The sequence below is a fragment of the Adiantum capillus-veneris genome, chromosome 19, assembly GCF_014529385.1.
Source record: "Adiantum capillus-veneris isolate H3 chromosome 19, ASM1452938v2, whole genome shotgun sequence".
In the NCBI taxonomy this organism is placed as follows: Eukaryota; Viridiplantae; Streptophyta; class Polypodiopsida; order Polypodiales; family Pteridaceae; genus Adiantum; species Adiantum capillus-veneris.
Genome location: NC_140949.1, coordinates 69813180 through 69832072, shown reverse-complemented (window position 1 = coordinate 69832072; position 18893 = coordinate 69813180). Strand labels below are relative to the sequence as shown.

At 44.1% G+C, this 18893-nt stretch overlaps 1 protein-coding gene across 1 annotated transcript in view; it reads left to right on the top strand.

Annotated features, from left to right (window-relative positions):
- The window catches only part of SHM3 (serine hydroxymethyltransferase 3), a 79398-nt gene extending 63229 nt beyond the window's left edge, over positions 1–16169 (top strand). The window contains exon 11 of the mRNA XM_086490769.1: positions 15681–16169. Within this exon, the coding sequence (XP_086346895.1) occupies positions 15681–15955 (275 nt within the window). The 3' untranslated portion in view covers positions 15956–16169. The remainder of the gene's footprint in view (positions 1–15680) is intronic.
- The last annotated feature ends 2724 nt before the right edge of the window (positions 16170–18893 follow it).

Here is an 18893-nt window from a genome sequence, read left to right as displayed (position 1 = left end):
ATTAGATTGGCAAACCATCAAAAAGTAAAATGCTTGGGTGTTGTAAAGAGCTTAGAAGTGGAGACATATGATGCAAAGGCAGTGGTTGATTTTCATGTGATGCCAGCAGGGTTGGGAGCATATCCTATTATACTGGGCAGACCATGGTTACGTGCAGTGGGAGCTGTTCAAGATTGGCGACATGGTACGATTAGCCTCTATGGAAAGACAGGTACCAAGAAGCTTTATAATATGGACACAATGAAACGATTAGAGGAGCTTTATGAAGATGAGGATGAGTCTAGTGATGAAGACTCTTCCACGGTGACAGATGAGGACAGTGATAGCACTATTAGCAGTGATGAGGATGCTGATGTTGCATTTCTTTTGATGGACAAAGAAATCCAGGAGTTTGGTTTAGTTGCATTTGCGAATGAGGTTGAAGATGAAAGTGAAGGGCCTTATGAAGTGATTGAAGGGCTGATGCAAACCAAGGTTGAGTTGTCAAAGAAGCAGGAATTGATGACACAAATGATCAGCGGAGACCTCTCAGCTATGGAGAAGGAGATATATTTGCACATGGTGGCTAGTTTTCCTGATTTGTTCATCACTTCATATGAAGAGATCAGAGGGTTCAAGGGTGAAGAGATGCATATAGAGCTGAAAGAAGGTGCTAAACCACTGCGGCAAAGGCTAAGAAGGATGGGTCAAGAGCAAATGGAAGCCTTGCGAGAAGAGGTGGACAAGTTATTGAAGGCAGGGTTCATAGTCCCTGTGGAGACCACAGAATGGGTGAGTCCAGTTGTAGTCAGTCCAAAGAAGGATGGGAAGTGGAGAATTTGTGTAGATTTTAAACCCTTAAATGCAGCCACTAAGAAGAACCCATATCCTCTTCCATTCATCGATCAGATCTTGGATTCAGTGGCTGGTTATGAGAGGTACAGTGTGTGTGATGGTTTTTCATGCTATTTTCAATTGAAGATTGCTCTTAAAGACCGCACAAAGACAACTTTTATTACGCCATGGGGTTGCTATTGCTACACAGTATTGCCATTTGGGTTGTCAAATGGACCATCTTTCTATCAAGAGAGAGCAAATTGGGTATTGGACCATTCATTGGTAGTTGTGTTAAAGCTTTCATGGATGACTTCTGTGTCTACAGCAGTAGGGTTGAACATCATGAGAAGGTGCAGATGGTATTGGCTCGATATAATGAATGTGGAGGACAACTAAATCCAAAGAAATATCATCTAGCACAGCCAAGGGTGAAGTTATTGGGCCATATGGTGTCAGAAAATGGCATTGAGGCTAATCCAGATAAGGTTAAGTCTATTATTCTTCTTCCATCACCTACGAGTACGAAGCAATTGGCAACTTTTATACACAAAGTGAAGTACATGGCACGGTTTATTCCATTGTCTTCGCAGCTTCTTTATCCATTACAGCAAGTGGCAAAGCATGATCCATTGCAATGGGATGACAAGTGTGAAGAAGTGTTTCAAGAGGTGAAAGAGGTGTTAGGGGGGTTGTCAGCCATGCGGGCTCCTGATTGGGAGCAAGTGTTTTATGTAAATCCATCAGTAGGGGATGATGTCATTGGAGCCATGCTATTGCAAAAGGGGAAGAACAGCCATTATATCAGGCCAGTGTGAAGCTGGTAGCAGAGAAAAAATTCTTGGAAGTAGAGCTAGTGATGGCCAGTGTAATATTTGCTTGTCGACGATTTCGTCATTACTTGCTACCACGGCCTTTTGTTTGCTTGACGAGTTATGCCTTTTTGCCACAGTTTATTAATGGTACTAACATGTCAAATGTGGTGAAGAAATGGGTAATTGAGCTGCAAGAGTTTGAGTTCTCTTTTCTAGTGGAAGATAGTACAAGGGCTACGCTAGCTGATTTGTTGACCTACAAGGAGAATCCCCTTATTGTTAAGGAAGAGGTGGTGAGAAAGGTAGGTGAAGATGTGTCACAGATCAACAATGCACATGTGTTGTTCTTTGATGGTTCATACAGAAAGAGCCATGCTGCAGCTTCAGGGGGTATAGCACTTTATGATCCAGAGGGGAAGCTAGTATGCAAGAGAGTGTTCCAATTGGATGCTTATAGTAACAATAAGGCTGAATATGCTACTCTGGAAGCCGGATTACACATTTGTTTGAAGCATGGGGTTCGAAGGTTGAACATAAAAGGTGATGCCTTGTTAGTGGTGAAGCAAGTGCTGGGTGTGTGGAAGAGCAAGAACACCTCATTGAAGGAAATGTGCTTCAAAATTAAAGGCCTGTTAAAAAAGTTCGAAGCATGGATCATCAGACACATTGAACGTGCTCTAAATGGAGAGGCACATGAAGCAGCTCAAGGCATGATTGGGGAGCTATTTGTGTTGAGGACCACTTTACCTCTTTATCATGGTCGGGAAAGTTTGGCTCAAGAAGAGGAGTTTTTGCTAACAGGAATCATTCCAAAGGAGATTCAGAAGTCTAAGAAGTATGGCTTTGTGCGTAGAGCATACAGGTACAAATTGATTGGTGATGTCTTATACATGAAAGGGGCTGATCTCGTGTTGAGACGTGTACCTTGGCGGGAGGAGCTTTAGAGAGTGTCGGAAGAGAATCACGAAGGCGCATGTGGTGGCCATTTTGCTCTAAAGATCACCTTGCATAAGATTTTGCAAGAGGGGTATGTATGGCCTAGTTTGCACAAGGATGTTCACCATTGGTGTAGGTTTTGCAATAGGTGTCAAGCATTTGGGAAGAGAGTGTTGAAGCCAGAGCTACGAAAAACCATTATGGCGTTTGATGTGTTTGAAAAGTGGGGGATTGATGCAATAGGCTCGTTACCTATCACAAGCAGGGGCAAAAGCTATATTTTGACGGCAGTGGACTATCTCTCTAGATGGGCAGAGGCTATAGCAGTAAAACACATCACTGCAAAGGATGTGGCAAAATTTGTGTATGATGAAATATGTTGCAAGTTTGGGGTGCCACTGGAGCTACTTTCAGATAAGGGGCCTGGCTTTAGAGCTAAACTGCTAGATTTTTTATGTGCAAAGATGAAGATTAGGCATCAGCATACCACTGCTTATTACCCGCAGTGTAATGGCTTAAATGAAAGATTCAATGGTGAGTTGGTACAAATTCTTTCTAAAGTGACAGAGCACCAAGGAAAGAATTGGGATTTGGAATTCCCTAGTGCATTATGGGCTTACCGTACTTCGGTGAAGATAGGTACAGGGTTTACTCCATTTCATTTGGTGTATGGAAAGGAAGCACTATTGCCTGTGGAAGTAGAGTTTCCTGGGGTTAAGATGTTAGAGAAGTTGCTTGGGCCACCTAGTGATGCATTCGAAGAGAGGCTCTTACAGCTACAAGAGGTTCAGCTGGATATGATGAGTGCATTGGAACATTATGGGCAAATGCAAGATAGGGCTTTGGCAAAGATAAATGAAAAGGTCAAAAGTAAGGGTATCAAGAAGCATGACTTGGTTTTGCGCTACAATAGTAAGCTGGACAACACCTTCCAAAAGAAGTTTCAAATTAAGTGGGAAGGCCCTTTCAAGGTAGTGGAGTGTTTTCCAAATGGCACATATCAGCTGGCTAACCAGGATGGTGTTCTACATAAGTCAAGGGTAAATGGATTGCGTCTTAAATTGTATCATGCTAGATTGATGATGGTGGAGCAAGATGAGCTGTCTGTGGATCAAGCAGTGTTGGTGAGGGATGAGGAGATCTGTGATGCGGCGAGTCTCATATCTCTCTTTGCTGCTCCTGATCATGAATGATCTAGCAGGCTAGGGGATGGGCAAATTATGTCAGGAGTTTTTTGGAGCAAGGGATTGCGCATATGTACATATACATGCATGGTGCATCAAATAAAGAATTGCCCATTTTTTAGAGCCAGGTGGTTACGTGGCGTTCGAAAGCAAGACGCCTGTCTTCTTGTTGTGCGGCAAGTCTGGCGTTTCTTTTTGTCGCGCTCGCGGTCCTTGGCTACTTGCTCACGGTCCTTAGCTGCTTGTTCTTTGGCAAGTCTTGCAATTCTTTCGTCGCGTTCACGGTCCCGAGCTTGTTGTTGTTCTGCTTTGCTTGCGAGTTGTGCCAATGCAACTCGATTCGTTTCTTGTTGTTGTGCCATCATGTCCAACATCGACTTGACCATAATCTCCACAGGAGTTAGTACAACTCGTGGCGTAGATGGCGAAGGGGGAGGGTCGAGAAAGTCTCCTGGTGCGGAAAAATCTTCGCCGCCTCTCTCATGCTCATGACCTGTATGTGAAGTAACCATTCCGCTTCGGGTGACGACTATGCACTATGATCTTTAGTTCTTAAGTTCACGAGGAACTTGGTTCTTGAGGGTCTTGGGTTCTTGGTTCTTGGGTTCTTGAGGGTCTTGAGGTTTTCTTCGCTTGTAAATTGCGTTGGCGAAGGATCTTCTCTTCACCCGAGTTCTACACTTTTCTGCGGGCGCACCCCTTGGCGGCCTTGCGTTCACACCAAGGTTGCTTTGTCCCACCTCACGTCAATTGGCCGGCCGCTAAGTGCACGGTCCGCTCTCAATGAGTGAAAAGAGACTTAAGGGGAGGTTGGACAAGCCCTTCTTTCTTGGGATTCCTGTCACTCTTCAACAAAACACGATTAGGAATCGACACGCCCAAGCGAACTTGGGTTTCGTGCGACCTCAACAAGCAAAAGAAAATTTCTTGTGGTTCTTTCCTTGAGTGATACAAAACGCTGCCAAAGCTTTGATACCAATGTTAGGTGCAGCGGAATGATTGTTTACGCTTTGCTCAAGATGAGTGCTCCAAACTGTGCTCAAGGTTCCTTTTAGTTCTTATGGAAGGGAGAGCCTTCTGTTTTTAATGGAAAGTGCTATGATCACGAACAAAGTGAATGGAGACTGTGCGTGCAAGTGTATGAGACTGAGAGATAGAGAGAGAAGAGAGATACGACACCAGAGACGTTGTAAAACCCTCCTCCGAAGGCCCCACTCTCGTCGGCGAGCGTGGTCTCCTTATGATTGCACAAAGTGGTACAATGCGTATGCAATGGACTGATGCAACTTGGACTATGCCGATGACGACGACGGTGATGACGACGAGGACTTGATGGCTGAAATCTGTGGTCTTCTATCTGCTGATTTCGTGGCTGTTTCGGTGGCTGAAAATGACTGTTTTGGCTGCGTTTTTATGGCCGAAAATGGAGGTTCTTCTGCATCCCGCTAGGGATGAATCTGCTGCTGCGGAGGCTTGCTGAAAACGCTGTGTATCTGCTGCAGTTTGGGGCTGAAATTCAAAAACGCTGATGCATGGCTGAGTGTTAGTAAAAACGTTGGCAGATGGTGAAGCTTGGCTGACAATCAGAAACGCTAGGGCAGCCTGCTGATGGCGATGATGCAAGGGGTGCAAAAACACTGGGGATTTGGAGTTGCCGGCGGTGACCGCAAGGGAAAACGCTGGGCTGATGTGTGTCGAGGATGGGGATCCAAAAACGCTAGGGGTGCTGAGGGGTTCCTGCTGAGAAGGTGCCTGTTGAGCGGGAAGCTCCTGCTGCCTCTTCTGCCATTTAGTGCTAACTTGGGTTTGCTTATATATTAACTTAGCAAAATTGCCCTACCTACTTTTGTTGGAAAGTCACTTAAAAATAATAAGTGCTAACTTATTTAGTGCTAACTTGGGTTTGCTTATATATTAACTTAGCAAAATTGCCCTACCTACTTTTGTTGGAAAGTCACTTAAAAATAATAAGTGAAAATAACAGAAAATAGGGAAAATAGGCTAAACGCACTGGAAAATTCCCTTGACTGAATCTGATGGATTCTGAAGGGAATACTGATGATCATGCTGTGTGCAACCGGAGGATATGCATCTATTGCTAAGTGACTGGGCATGGACGGTCTACGAATAGACTCACAAAAGTGCGAGATCACTTCTAATCTAGACTGACTGGATTGAACTGAACCCTGTCATGCTGTAGCTTGTCCACGGACACATAGGGTTGGGATGTGTCACGTGACAGAAGAACATTGGTACACGGTTGCAGTTCTCGTCATCTTTCCACCCGTTTGAGAAAGAGGGCACTCCTGAGAAAGAAAAAGAGAAAGGAGCGGCTTTTTCTAAAGCTTAGCATGAGATACTATGGACCTTTCCAGATAAAAGAAAAGATAAATGATGTCTCCTTTAGACTGAAGCTGTCCGATACTTCGAGAATTCACAATGCTTTTCATGTGAGTCTGTTGAAGCCTTTCAAAGGCGATGTGTTTGATGATGGGGAGCCAGAGGAGCAACCCAAAGTGAAGGAAAGCGAGGAGATACACGTTCCAGAATAAAATCTGGCACATAAAGATAGAAAGATAAAAGGTAAAGTGATAAGGCGATTCTTGGTTAAATTCAAGAACTATCCCGCATTGGATGGGACATGGATGGAGGAGGAGGACCTGGCAGATACTCCTCAGATTGTGAAACTTTACCTTGAAGCATTCGGTTTAGCATAGTCTACTCCAATAGAACCCTGATTCCAGAATGGGTGGAATTTGGCCTCTTGTGTAGTAGGCTTGCACAAGAGGGGAGTCACTCCGCTCCTTTGTCAACAGATTGCCCCGATTTTTGATAATAGAGTCGCTGATGTCCTTATTGGATTTTAGGGATACTGTAAGCTGACAATGTTCTGCTGTAATGACTTTATGATTTGGAATTCCCGAGAATATGATACTAATTTGTACTTGACTTGTTTAAGTGTAGGAATTGATAGACAGAATGACTACAACATTTCGGTCTGATAAATCTCTATAGACATGATTGCAATAAGGATTAGTTAATCCGGCATCTGTGAGGTCCCTACTGGATCTAGACGCGATTGCTTAATATGTTGCCGATTAATCATGCTCTGAGATTGGAATGGATTTTGAATGTGATTTGTCATGTGATGTCCTGTGATGTGACTGTCGATTGGTACATGTGCTAGATGTGTTGTTCCTAGTGTGTCGGTACTAACAGGCAGTGTCTGCTAAGACAATTTACGGTCTCTGTCTGTTTTGCAAGCGTAATCGAGGGCGATTACAATGCTTTCAAGAGGGGGATATGTCACAAATGGGTGACTCAGCATGCTCCTGGACCCACTCACAGAGTGGCAATAGACCCCGGACAAGTGTCGACAAGCTGACATGGCAAGATGTACGGACTGCCGTACGGATTTCCGAATAACGCGGCGCAAAACGTGGAGATGCTGACGTGGATTGCGTACGGAAATTTATTGTTTTTGCGCTGGTTGAATTAGCAGCTTTTGGGAATAATTGCTTTTTGGAATTGTTGCTTTTGATTTGGAAGCTTTTGGGGCTCTGCTTTTAGTATCCCTTGTAACCTTTATAATGAACCCAAGGGGGCCCCCTCTGTGGAGCATTTGGACGCAGAGTCTGAGAGCAAGCACCTGCGGGAGTTGTACTTTGCTTAAAGATTAATATAAAAGAGAAATACCGAAAGGGGCGCCAGTCTTTGGGGCGAATACCTCTTGGCATGGAACAACACCGGGCCGTGTCAACTCATTTCTGAATTGAGATTTAAAGTGTGAAGTATTTTTTTGAAGTAAATCTTGTTGTGTCGCGGTAGAATCTTGACTTGGGGTGTCCCAAGTTTGTTACAGACAGGTGTTTTGAGAGGCTACTACTTGAGTCTCTAGAGATGGCAGCCAAAGTGATCTCGATGAGCCCGCTAGGCATTCGGACTGCTCAAGCTCACTTCAGTTAGTGGCACCATGGCTTCAACCCGACTTTAGATGTGCTTGAGGAGGAGGTAGATCTCTCTATCTCAGCCTGCTTTCTATGACTAAGGTGGGAGTATCTTCCCTTACTTTCCAGGATTGGCTCCATGATTGGGACGGTCTTGGAGGCCCCGCGCACTTCAGCATCAGTCGTGGCCAAGGCCGCAGGGTTACCCACTATGCGGGTTCTTGTTCGGGACACACCTACACTCCCGAAGGTGGTCTACTGCTTCGAGTGAGTGGTGGTTGGATTAGATAGAGTGTGGAGTATTCGGGCCTCCCGAACCAATGTTTTATTTGCAGACATATGGGCCATCTTGCTAGGGCCTGTCCACGCAGGAGAGCTCGGCCAGTTCAACAACTACATCTTGTCACAAACTAGTGACGTGGCAGCAGGCCACCAGACACACTGACATAGGTTGGCAGTAGGGTACAGGCCCACAAAACGCGGCGGCAGGCTGACGTGGCAGCTTGTATGGACTGCTCTGGATTTTGCGGCGTGAAAAGCATTGACAGTGCTGACGTGGCTTGCTGTTCGGAAATCCTGCCTTTACGTTGGTTGAAGTTCACTGGCTGAATTGACAGCTTTTGGATAATTGCTTTATTTTAAAAGCCTTTAAAAGATGAATGCTTTTGGGGCTCTGCTTTTGGGCATCCCTTGTACCGATAAATAAGTGGGTAGGCCCTCACTTCTCAGAGCATCTGGATGCAGAGTCTGAGAGTGAGCACCTACCCACTCTCTTGTACTATGAACACAGATTAATACAAAAAGAAATACCGAAAGGGGCGCCATTCTTTGGGGCCAATATCTCTAGGCACGGAACTACGCCGGGTCGTGTCGACTCAAGTGTGAATTGTGAACTGTTTTGAAGTGAATCTCTGCTGTGTTACGGTAGAATCTTGACTTGAAGTGTCCAAGTTTGTTACAGTGGTATCAGAGCGCGGCCGATGTCTTTGCTACCGGGAAATCCGATTCTTTTCTCGTGACACTTATGGATTCCAAAAGAGAACAGTGGACTTCTTCTGCATGTGGGAATGCGGAAGGAGATCACCAAGAAGGTTCGCATGAAGAGTATGGCCCACCTCGGCCTACTCAGGCTGAGATTGAAGAGATGGAATGTCGACAACGCAACAAAGATGATGATTAACATTGCGAAGGATCCAAAATTTGCAAAATTTTTGACTCAGCAATCCTTCGAAGAAGTGCACACCCAGTGGCAAAAGGCCACAGAGCCACCCATCAAACCGGCAATCAAGAAACCTCCTGCTCCGAGGATGTTTACATAACAAGAATTAGAAGAGGTAGTTGATACATGGATCAGTCGGCTTTTGGACGCGAACAATAAAGACAAAAAGCACGACAAAAAGCAGAAGAAAGGCACTGACTTCCCGGGGTATTTGGGTCGTCAATCGACTTTTGCATTGGCAAGAGAGCTGAAGAAGCGTGTACGATTTGAAGGACTACCCAGTTCTTCTTCTTCTTTTTCTTCTTCTGACAGTTCTTCTAGCTCTTCTGACTCGAGCGAAAAAGACAGAAAAGGGAAAAAGCGAAGCAAAAAGCAAAGCTTTAGAAAGGGCAAGAAAAAGGCAAAGAAGCCTAAGTTTCGCCTAGTTTTTGACAATTCTAGAGAGGACTCATCTTCAAATAGTTTGGACTCCGACAATCACACGTTTTATGCAAAGAAGAAGCATTTCTATAAAGCCAACCAGTATGACTTCCTCGAGGATAAAAGCAAGAAAGTTAGAGAATTTAAAGGAGGTGGACAATTAATTAAATTTGACACTTTTTCTGAATTCCGAGATGCTTTGAGGGCTTTGGCCTTCATACAACAATTTGACATAGCTTTCTCTAAAGGGCATTACTCAGAGCACTCCAAGATTCGAAGGGCTACCTCTTTCTTCAAGGGAAATGCTCGATCATGGTGGTCCACCCTGCTACTATTGAACAAGGGAGCTCTGGTTAAATGGTTGAAATTCAAATGGCTTTTTATTTCTTCTTGGCTGACTCGGGAGTACGAACGAGATATAGGAACTGCTTGGAATCATCTTCGGGTGACCAAGAGAGATTTTCTGGACGCGTATTGAGAGAGATTTTGGAGCCCTTTTCTACCAGCTTCTTCATTTAAGAAGATCTCGTTTAAAGGACAGATTGAGCGGTTTTGCTGCAGACTTCCTACAGAGATCCGAGATCACCGCTTAGAACAAAAGCCAAATTCTATTCAAGAATTGATGCTCATGCGAAACGTGGTTTTGCCATACATTCACGCAATCTGGCTTACCCCACTGATGAGATCTTGACTCAGAGAACCCAACAGACTTCTAATAATGAAAGTAGAAAGAAAAAGAGTCCCCAAGAAAAGAAAGACAAGAATTTACGACCCTGGCTCACTCTTCGAGAGAGGGCCAACTACATCAAAGAGGGTAGTGTTTTGGATGCGGGGAACATGGGCACGTCTCCGTGAAGTCTCGTGCCCTAAAAAGGCACAGAATGAAGACAAGCCAGAGAGTTCAAGAGCAGTTGAGGAACGTGGACCAAAAGGCAAGATGAAAGTAGGATTGGTTCCAGATTGCATGGGTACCGACCCAAGCACAATTGATGAAAGTACAGAACTTTGCCGAGCTTGGGGCAAAGTGAAAGATCAAGAAGCCCTAATTTTCTTTGATGGAGGAGCCAAGGCCAACTTCATTTCACTTGAATTGGCGGCGCGGCTCGAGATTACACCCGATCTAATGGGACCACAAGCAGAGGCAGTTCTAGCTGTACCCGGCAGGGATGTGGCCATTACACCTGTCATTGGCAAACTTCAATTGCATTGTCAGGGGTATTTGGGGCACGAGGACTTCTACATAATGCCCTTGGAAGGTTGTGATGTCCTCCGGGAGTCCCTTGGTACCATAAGAACAACGCCGTGGTCGATTATTGGGCGAAGAAAGTGACATTGACTAATGAAAAGGCCCGAAAAATTGTACTTGATGTGAAATTGAAGGGCGAGTCTGTCCCTCTTGTATCGGCTTCGGCCGTTTCGAAATTAATGAAATCCAGTTTGTTTGTTTACTCGATCTTTTTGAAAGAGTTGAATGATGAACATAAGACAAATATGTCCGAACTTGATAAGGAACGCCAAGATTTTCTCCACACTCATGCCGGTTGTTTTTCTGAGGGTCTGCCAGGCGAGTTGCCACCAGCTCGTCGTGACGATCATACCATTGAGCTGATACCTGGAAGCACACCACCAAACCGGCCACCTTACCATGTGAGCTGAGTCCATAATGAAGAAATTATGAACAAAGTGAAAGAACTCTTGGAAAAGGGTCTTATCCAGTCGAGTACTTCACCTTACTGCTCTCCGGTGTTGTTGGTTTTGAAGAAAGACGGATCTTGGAGAATGTGCATTGATTATAAAGCTCTTAACAAAATCACCATCAAGAACAGACTTTCGATTTCGAGGATCGATGATATTCTTGATAGACTACAGGGATCCTCTTGTTTCAGCAGGATCGATTTGAAGAGCGGATATCATCAGATCCGAATCGCGTTGGGAGATGTCTACAAGAAAACTTTTCGGACGACCTTCGGTTTATATGAATTTTTGGTGATTCCTTTTGGCCTTACCAATGCTCCAGCGACCTTTGACCGAATGATGGACATGATCTTCAAGAAGTACAGATCTTTTATTGACACTTTCTTTGATGACATTATAGTCTTCTCCAAGGATGAGGCAGAACATAGAGAACATCTGTTACAGGTCTTTTAGTCATTGCGAGATCACAAGTTGGTGATCAATGCAAAGGAGAGTGAATTTTTCTTATTAGAGATGCACTTATTGGGACACATCGTCTCAGCATTAGGAAGGCAGATGGACCCGGCCAAGATTGAGACTATTCGTGATTGTCCAATTTGAAGAATGTCCATGAAGTTAGAAGCTTCTTGGGCTTATGCTCTTACTATCGATGGTTCATTAGAAAGTTTGCAGAGGTTGCTTCCCCTTTGCATATCTTGACACAGAAAGGAGTCCCTTTCTCCCGAGGATCCACATAGGTGATTGCCTTTCAGACTTTGAAAGAGAAATTGTCTACATGACTAGTTTTGACTTTGTCAGATTTGCAAAAGTCATTCGAAGTATATTGTGATGCTTGTGGTCGTAGTCTGGGTGCGGTCTTAATGCAAGAAGGCCATGTCATTGCCTATGAGAGCCGATTGTTTTAAGGGCGGAATTGACAACACAGATATATGAGAAAGAGCTTTTGGCAATTATCCATGCTCTTACTCAGCGGCGACATTACCTACTTGGAGCTGATTTTACGGTCTTCACTGATCATTAGAGTTTACGCTACTTCTTGTCACAGACGCAGCTATCGGAAAAGCAGGTGCAGTGGGCTAACATCTTGTCACAGTTTCACTTCCAGATTGTCCATGTGCAGGGACAAAAGAACTTGGTGGCAGATGCTTTGTCCCGGAAGCCATTGGTCTTGGCTATTTCCACGATTCATCATTGAAGCTTCGAGGACATGGTCGATCAATACGTCATATATCCAGATTTTGCAGATGTATTCAGTCGAATACAGAATGGGGAGGTAGTAGCGGGATATTCCATTCGGGATGGCTACTTGATGAAGAAAACGATGTTGTGCGTTGCACAACCGTTGAGGGAAAAGGTTCTAACTAAATGCCATTATCCACCATTTACGGGTCACCTCAGCATTGATACCACCTTCAAAGGTGTGGAGAGATACTCCTTTTGGCCGAGACTCAAAAAGGACGTGGACGATTTTGTACACAATTGCTTAGTATGCCAGAAGGTCAAGTTTGCCAGGCATAAAGTACAGGGATTGTTACAGCCTTTACCCATTCCCACCCGCTCCTGGGAAAGTTTTGCTATGGATTTCATTTTTGATCTTCTGAAGATATAGAGAGGGCACGATGGTGTCTAGATTGTTATTGACATATTTAGCAAGCAAGCTCATTTCATTCTAGTGAAGAAAACAATCAAGCCGGATCATTTAGCGAGACTGTTCATTGCCCCGATATTTAGATTACATGGCATGCCTGAGACAATTGTCTCTGACAAAGATCCCCGATTCGTGAGTTTGTTTTGGAAGGCTATTTGGGAGAACATTGGTACACAATTGCAGTTCTCGCATCTTTCTACGCGCAGACAAATGGGCAATCCGAGATTGCAAATTCAGTCGTACTGGAATTATTGAAGTCTTACATTTCGGATCAGAGGACTCAATGGGAAAAGTTTTTGTCTTTGGTGGAATTTGCCTACCATAACACGATTCACTTTTCGACGGGGAAGGTGCCATTTGAGATTATTGAAGGTGCTCCGAAGGTTCCACCCTTCCTAAGCACGAAAGATAAGATTTTTGAAGCCGACCAATACACGAGGAACTTGGACACTGCTTTTGCCAAGGTCCGGGAGGCTTTAGAGAAATCTCATGAAAGGCACAAGAAGGCAGCAGATCGACACCGTTGCGATTTGAAATTAAAGGAAGACGATTGGGTGCTCATACGTTTTGAGAAGGCACGCCTGAGAAAGAAAAAGGGAAAGGAGCGGCTTTTTCCAAAGCTTAGCATGAGATACTATGGACCTTCCCAGATAAAAGAAAAGATAAATGATGTCTCTTTTAGACTGAAGCTGCCCGATACTTCGAGAATTCACAAAAGCTTTTCTTGAAGCCTTTTAAAGGCGATGTGTCCGATGATGGGGAGCTAGATGAGCAACCTATAGTGGAGGAAAGCGAGGAGATACTCGTTCTACACATAAAGATAGAAAGATTAAAGGTAAAGTGATCAGGCGGTTCTTGGTTAAATTCAAGAACTATCTTGCATTGGATGCGAAGTGGATGGAGGAGGAGGACCTAGCAGATACTCAGATTGTGGAACTTCACCATGAAGCATTCGGTATAGCATAGTCTACTCCGATAGAAACCCGATTTCTGCTGTATGACTTTATGAACTGGAATTTCCGATAATGAAAATGATACTGATTGAGTTGGACTTGACTTGTTTAAGTGCATGAACTGATAGACGAAATGACTGCAGCATTTCGGTCTCAAAATCTCTATAGACATGATTGCAATATGGATTAGTTAATCAGGCATTTGTGAGGTCCCGACGGGATCTAGATGTGATTGCTAAATACGTTGCCGATTAATCATGGTCTGAGATTTGGAATGATTTTTGGATTTGTCATGTGATGTCCGGTGATGTCAAGTCATGTCTTGTGATGTGACTGTCGATTGGTATATGTGCCAAATGTGTTGTTCGTAGTGCGTCGGTACTAACAGTCAGTGTCTGCTAAGACAGTTTATGGCCTCTATCTGTTTTGTAGGCGTAATCGAGGGTGATTACAATGCTTTCAACAGGGGGGTATGTCACAAACTGGTGACGTGGCAGCAAGTCCGCGGACACACTCACATAGGCTGGCAGCAAGGTACAGGCCCGCAAGACGCGGTGGCAGGTTGTACGGACTGCTTCGGATTTTGCAGTGTGAAAAGTCCTGACAGTGCTGACGTGGCCTGCCGTACGGAAATCCTGCTTTTACGTTGGCTGAAGTTCACTGGCTAACTGGCAGCTTTTGGATAATTGCTTTATTTTAAAAGCTTTTAAAAGGTGAATGCTTTTGGGGCTCTGCTTTTGGGCATCCCTTGTACCAATAAATAAGTGGGCAGAGCCTCACTTCTCAGAGCATCAGGACGCAAAGTCTGAGAGTGAGCACCTACCCACTCTCTTGTACTTTGAACACAAATTAATACAAAAAGAAATACCGAAAGGGGCGCCAGTCGTTGGGGCCAATATCTCTAGACACGGAACTACGTCGGCCGTGTCGAGTCATGTGTGGATTGTGAACTGTTTGAAGTGAATCTCTGTTGTGTCGCGGTAGAATCTTGACTTGGAGTGTCCAAGTTTGTTACACAGCCCCTAGGGTTGACCCTACATCGAGTTTCGAGGTCCCTCTAACTAGGGCTTCAGAGACCCCCGGAGGTCCTACTTAAGCAGCGGCTGATGGCCAAATTGAGGAGGGATGGTACCAGGTCAGAGCCCGTCGTTTGACAGGGCCAAGCTCCTCTCACGGATGGCCGTCCTACTGTTCCTCGACTGGAGTGGGTTCCTACGAGATTCAGTCCTTTGCAGTAGGAGAACCTCCCTCCTAGCCCCCCCCCCCCCCCCCCCCCTCTCTCTTGCTCTAGCCGTCTCACCTTCTCCGCCTTAGCCCCCCCTCTCTCTTGTTCTAGCAATCACACTCCTGCTGCATGCCGTTCCTTCGATCTTTTGTTGCGAGTAGGCTGGCACGGGAGAGGCAGCCATACCTTCAACCTCCCCTCTTGGTTGAGACATCTGCCTTTGGGGCTATTCTAGGGGGCCTCTCCAGTGTCGACATCAGCACACGATGGGACCTTTTCAGCTAGGGCTTCACTCATTTTCTTGGCGACCCCCATACTGACTTAGAGGCGGCTTGTTTTTGGGTTATGTCCTGTTTCTTGCCGGCACGTGGTACAAATGCTCTAGACTTTTTAGTGGGATACTCTTTTTCACTTTGTGGTCGAAACCAGTAGGATTGGACCTTGGATTCGACACTTGGTTGGCTACGGACTCAAGCCCTAGAGTTCTTTCATCACATGGCGAACCTTGGAATCACAAACTGCAGACTTTGTGGCTGTTGGCCAAGTTCATGTTAAGGACATGCACGTCTTGCGTACAGGTGCCAAAACACTTCCTAGGTTGTCCTAAACCCTAGTAATAGGAGTTAGCTTGTCGACATGCACATAGGGTTAGATGTGCACGTGATAAAGATTATCTTAGAAATCATAAGTGGGTCACATTCGGATTGTACATTTCTCTAAAAGTCAGTCTTTTCTGATGTTTTGTTTTTTCTAGTGTCAAATTTTTTTCCTTTCTAAGTTAGTCGGGGACTGGCCTATTTTTATATATGTAACCTCATTTGGCAGGTGATAAAAGTGCGGTTGTGCCAGGAGGTATTCGTGTGGGCACCCCTGCCCTGACAACCAGAGGGTTTAAGGAGGAAGATTTTATAGCTGTTGCAAACTACATCCATGAGGGGGTGCTGATCGCGATCGAAGCAAAGGGTTTAGCGAAGAGTCCTAAAGTTAAAGAGTATGTGGAATTTGTGGAATCATCGAGTTTCCCTTTAGAAGGCAAGCTAGATTGCCTTCAAGAAAAAGTCCATGAGTTTGCTTCAGCTTTTCCCATTCCAGGAATTTAGTAGATCTGTAGGACACCTGGAATCTGGGAGAGTAAAATGCATAGGGTTGTATAATCATATAAATGTATCATCGTTTCACCGATTTAGTGTTTGTAGGCCGAAATCATATGCAAGTTCTGCAAGTTGTATTGCACATGTGAGTTGAAATTGACATACTTTAAACACAAGAAGGTTTATCATAAAGCTGGTTAAGTAATCATTTGCTCTGTTCCAATGCACAATCCTTTGAAGATTTTTGTGAAAGTAGTCGAAAGTTTATATGCATGGGGTTATGCCATTATGTGTGTGTGTGTGTGTGTGTGTGTGTGTGTGAGAGAGAGAGAGAGAGAGAGAGAGAGAGAGAGAGAGAGAGAGAGAGAGAGAGAGAGAGACGCGGGGGCGGGGGGAGCGGTTTCAGAAGCTAGGGAACCTTCTGGCCCTCTAGAACAGCCTATAGGAGTTGTTTTTGGTTTTTTTTTCTGCTTTGGATAAGCCAAACAAAAGCTTTCATGCCTCTCGAGATCTGGAGAGACTAGCAATCTTCGAGTGGATATCCAAGTTAATAGGCATAACTACCCATTGTAGGCTCATGCAAACATTTGTAGCATGCCTTGCATTTGCTTTGCCTGTCCAAACATTGCAAATTCTCAGAACTGGGTGATGCAGTAGTAATGTGAGTACATTTGAAGCACTGGAGTAGTGGTGTTTTGAGTACTTGCTTTCTAGTTTGTATCTAGCCTCAGTGTCTTCCAACACATTCACTACATTCATGCTATCTTTTGCCCTCTGCCATGCAGACTTTGCATCCTTCCATTGCAGTCTAAAAAGTTTCCTCTGGGAGTGCTCACAATTTTCTTAGAGCTTCTCCTTAGGGGAAACAATGCTTGAACATTAGGTCCCTTCAACTGCTCATACAAAACCTACTTGTCAAATGCTTTGGTCTCCATGCCATGCCATGATTGTTTGGAGACTCTTGATAGACTAGAATAATGTGCAAAATGTGCTCCAAAATTTTGGTGTCAGAACTCTAGAGTACACTTCTTTACTTATCTTTGACACTTCCTCAAAGCAATGCAACCAATCACTGTGCTTTAGTTACCATTCTTACATCCACTCTAGATTTTGACATACCACATTTCATCGCATCCTCTCAAAGGCATGTAAGGAAGACATCAATACGTCTTGCCCAACAAATTTCAAGGGTAAGGATTTCCATATACCAATGCCAATCCAAAAACAGAGTACATGAAGGCTCCAAAACACATGATTATTGCCAAAGCTTGACTCATGCAAGCACCATGTTGTCTAAGAATTGCGGTAATGTACAATGTTTGGGAATTATTATTCTAAATCGTTGTTTCCTATCTTTGCTTCTACAAGCTTACGACATTGTGGATTTATTAAAACCTCAGTTTACCTTATCATTTGAAATAAAAAAATAGTTCCATTCAAAGTAAAAGCAGACATTTACCATAGAGAGATGTGTACCAACTCTAGAGGTGCTTGTGCTTATTGTTACTCTCTTTTGAAAATACTTTCCTTCGTTGCTTGCCCATTATACAAGCCCAACATACTTCAACATATTTCAGAAGCTAGAGAACCCTCTGGCCCTCTAGATCAGCCTAGACATGTTTTTTTTTTGGTTTTTGCTTTGGATAAGCCAAACACAAGGTTTTATGCTAGTGGAGACTTGGAGAGACTAGAAATCTTTGAGTGGATATCCAAGTCAATAGGCATAACTACCCATCAAATTGCTTGTAGGCTCATGCAAACATTTGTAGCATGCCTTGCATTTGCTTTGCCTCTCCAAACCTTGCAAATTTTCAAAAGTGGGTGATGCAGTTGTAATGTGAGACATTTCAAGCACTGGAGTAGTGGGGTTTTGTGTACTTGTTTTGTAGTTTTGTCTAGCCTCCTTGTCTTGCAACACATTCACTACATTCATGCTATCTTTTGACCTCTACCACACAGCGTCTACATCCTTCGATTGCGGTCTAACACTTTCCTCTAGGAGTGTGCTCACAATTTTTTTAGAGCTTCTGCTTAGGGTAAACAATGCCTGAACATTAGGTCCCTCCAACTGCTCATACAAAAACTACATGTCAAATGCTTTGGTCTCCTCCATGCCATGCCATGATTGTTTGGAGACTCTTGATAGACTAGAATAACGTGCAAAATGTGCTCCAAAATTTTCATGTCGTAGCTCTAGAGTACACTTCTTTACCTATCTTTGACACTTCTTCAAAGCAATGCAACCAATCACTGTGCATTAGTTACCATTCTTACATCCACTCTAGATTTTGACGTACCACATTTCATCGCATCCTCTCAAATCCATGTAAGGAAGACATCAATACGTCTTGCCCTACAAAATTCAAGGGGAAGGATTTCCATATACCAATGCCAATCCAAAAACACAGTACATGAAGGCTCCAAGAGACATGATTACTGCCAAAGCTTGACTTATGCAAGCACAATGCTGTTTAAGAAATGCGGTAATGTACAATGTTTGGTAATTATTATTCTAAATCGTTGTTTCCTATCTCTGCTTCTACAAGCTTACGAGACAATGTGGATTTATTAAAACCTCAGTCTACATTGTCAGTTGAAATAAAAGAATAGATCCATTCAAAGGAAAAGCAGACACTTACCATGGAGAGATGTGTATCAACTCTAGAGGTGCTTGTGCTTATTGTTACTCTCTTTTGGAAATACTTTCCTTTGTTGCTTGCCCATTATACGAGCCCAACATACTTCAACATATTTCAGAAGCTAGAGAACCGTCTGGCCCTCTACATCAGCCTAGACGGGTTTTTTTTTCAGGTTTTTGCTTTGGATAAGCCAAACACAAGGTTTGATGCCTGTGGAGACTTGGAGAGACTAGCAATATTCGAGTGGATATCCAAGTCAATAGGCATAACTACCCATCAAATTGCTTGTAGGCTCATGCAAACATTTG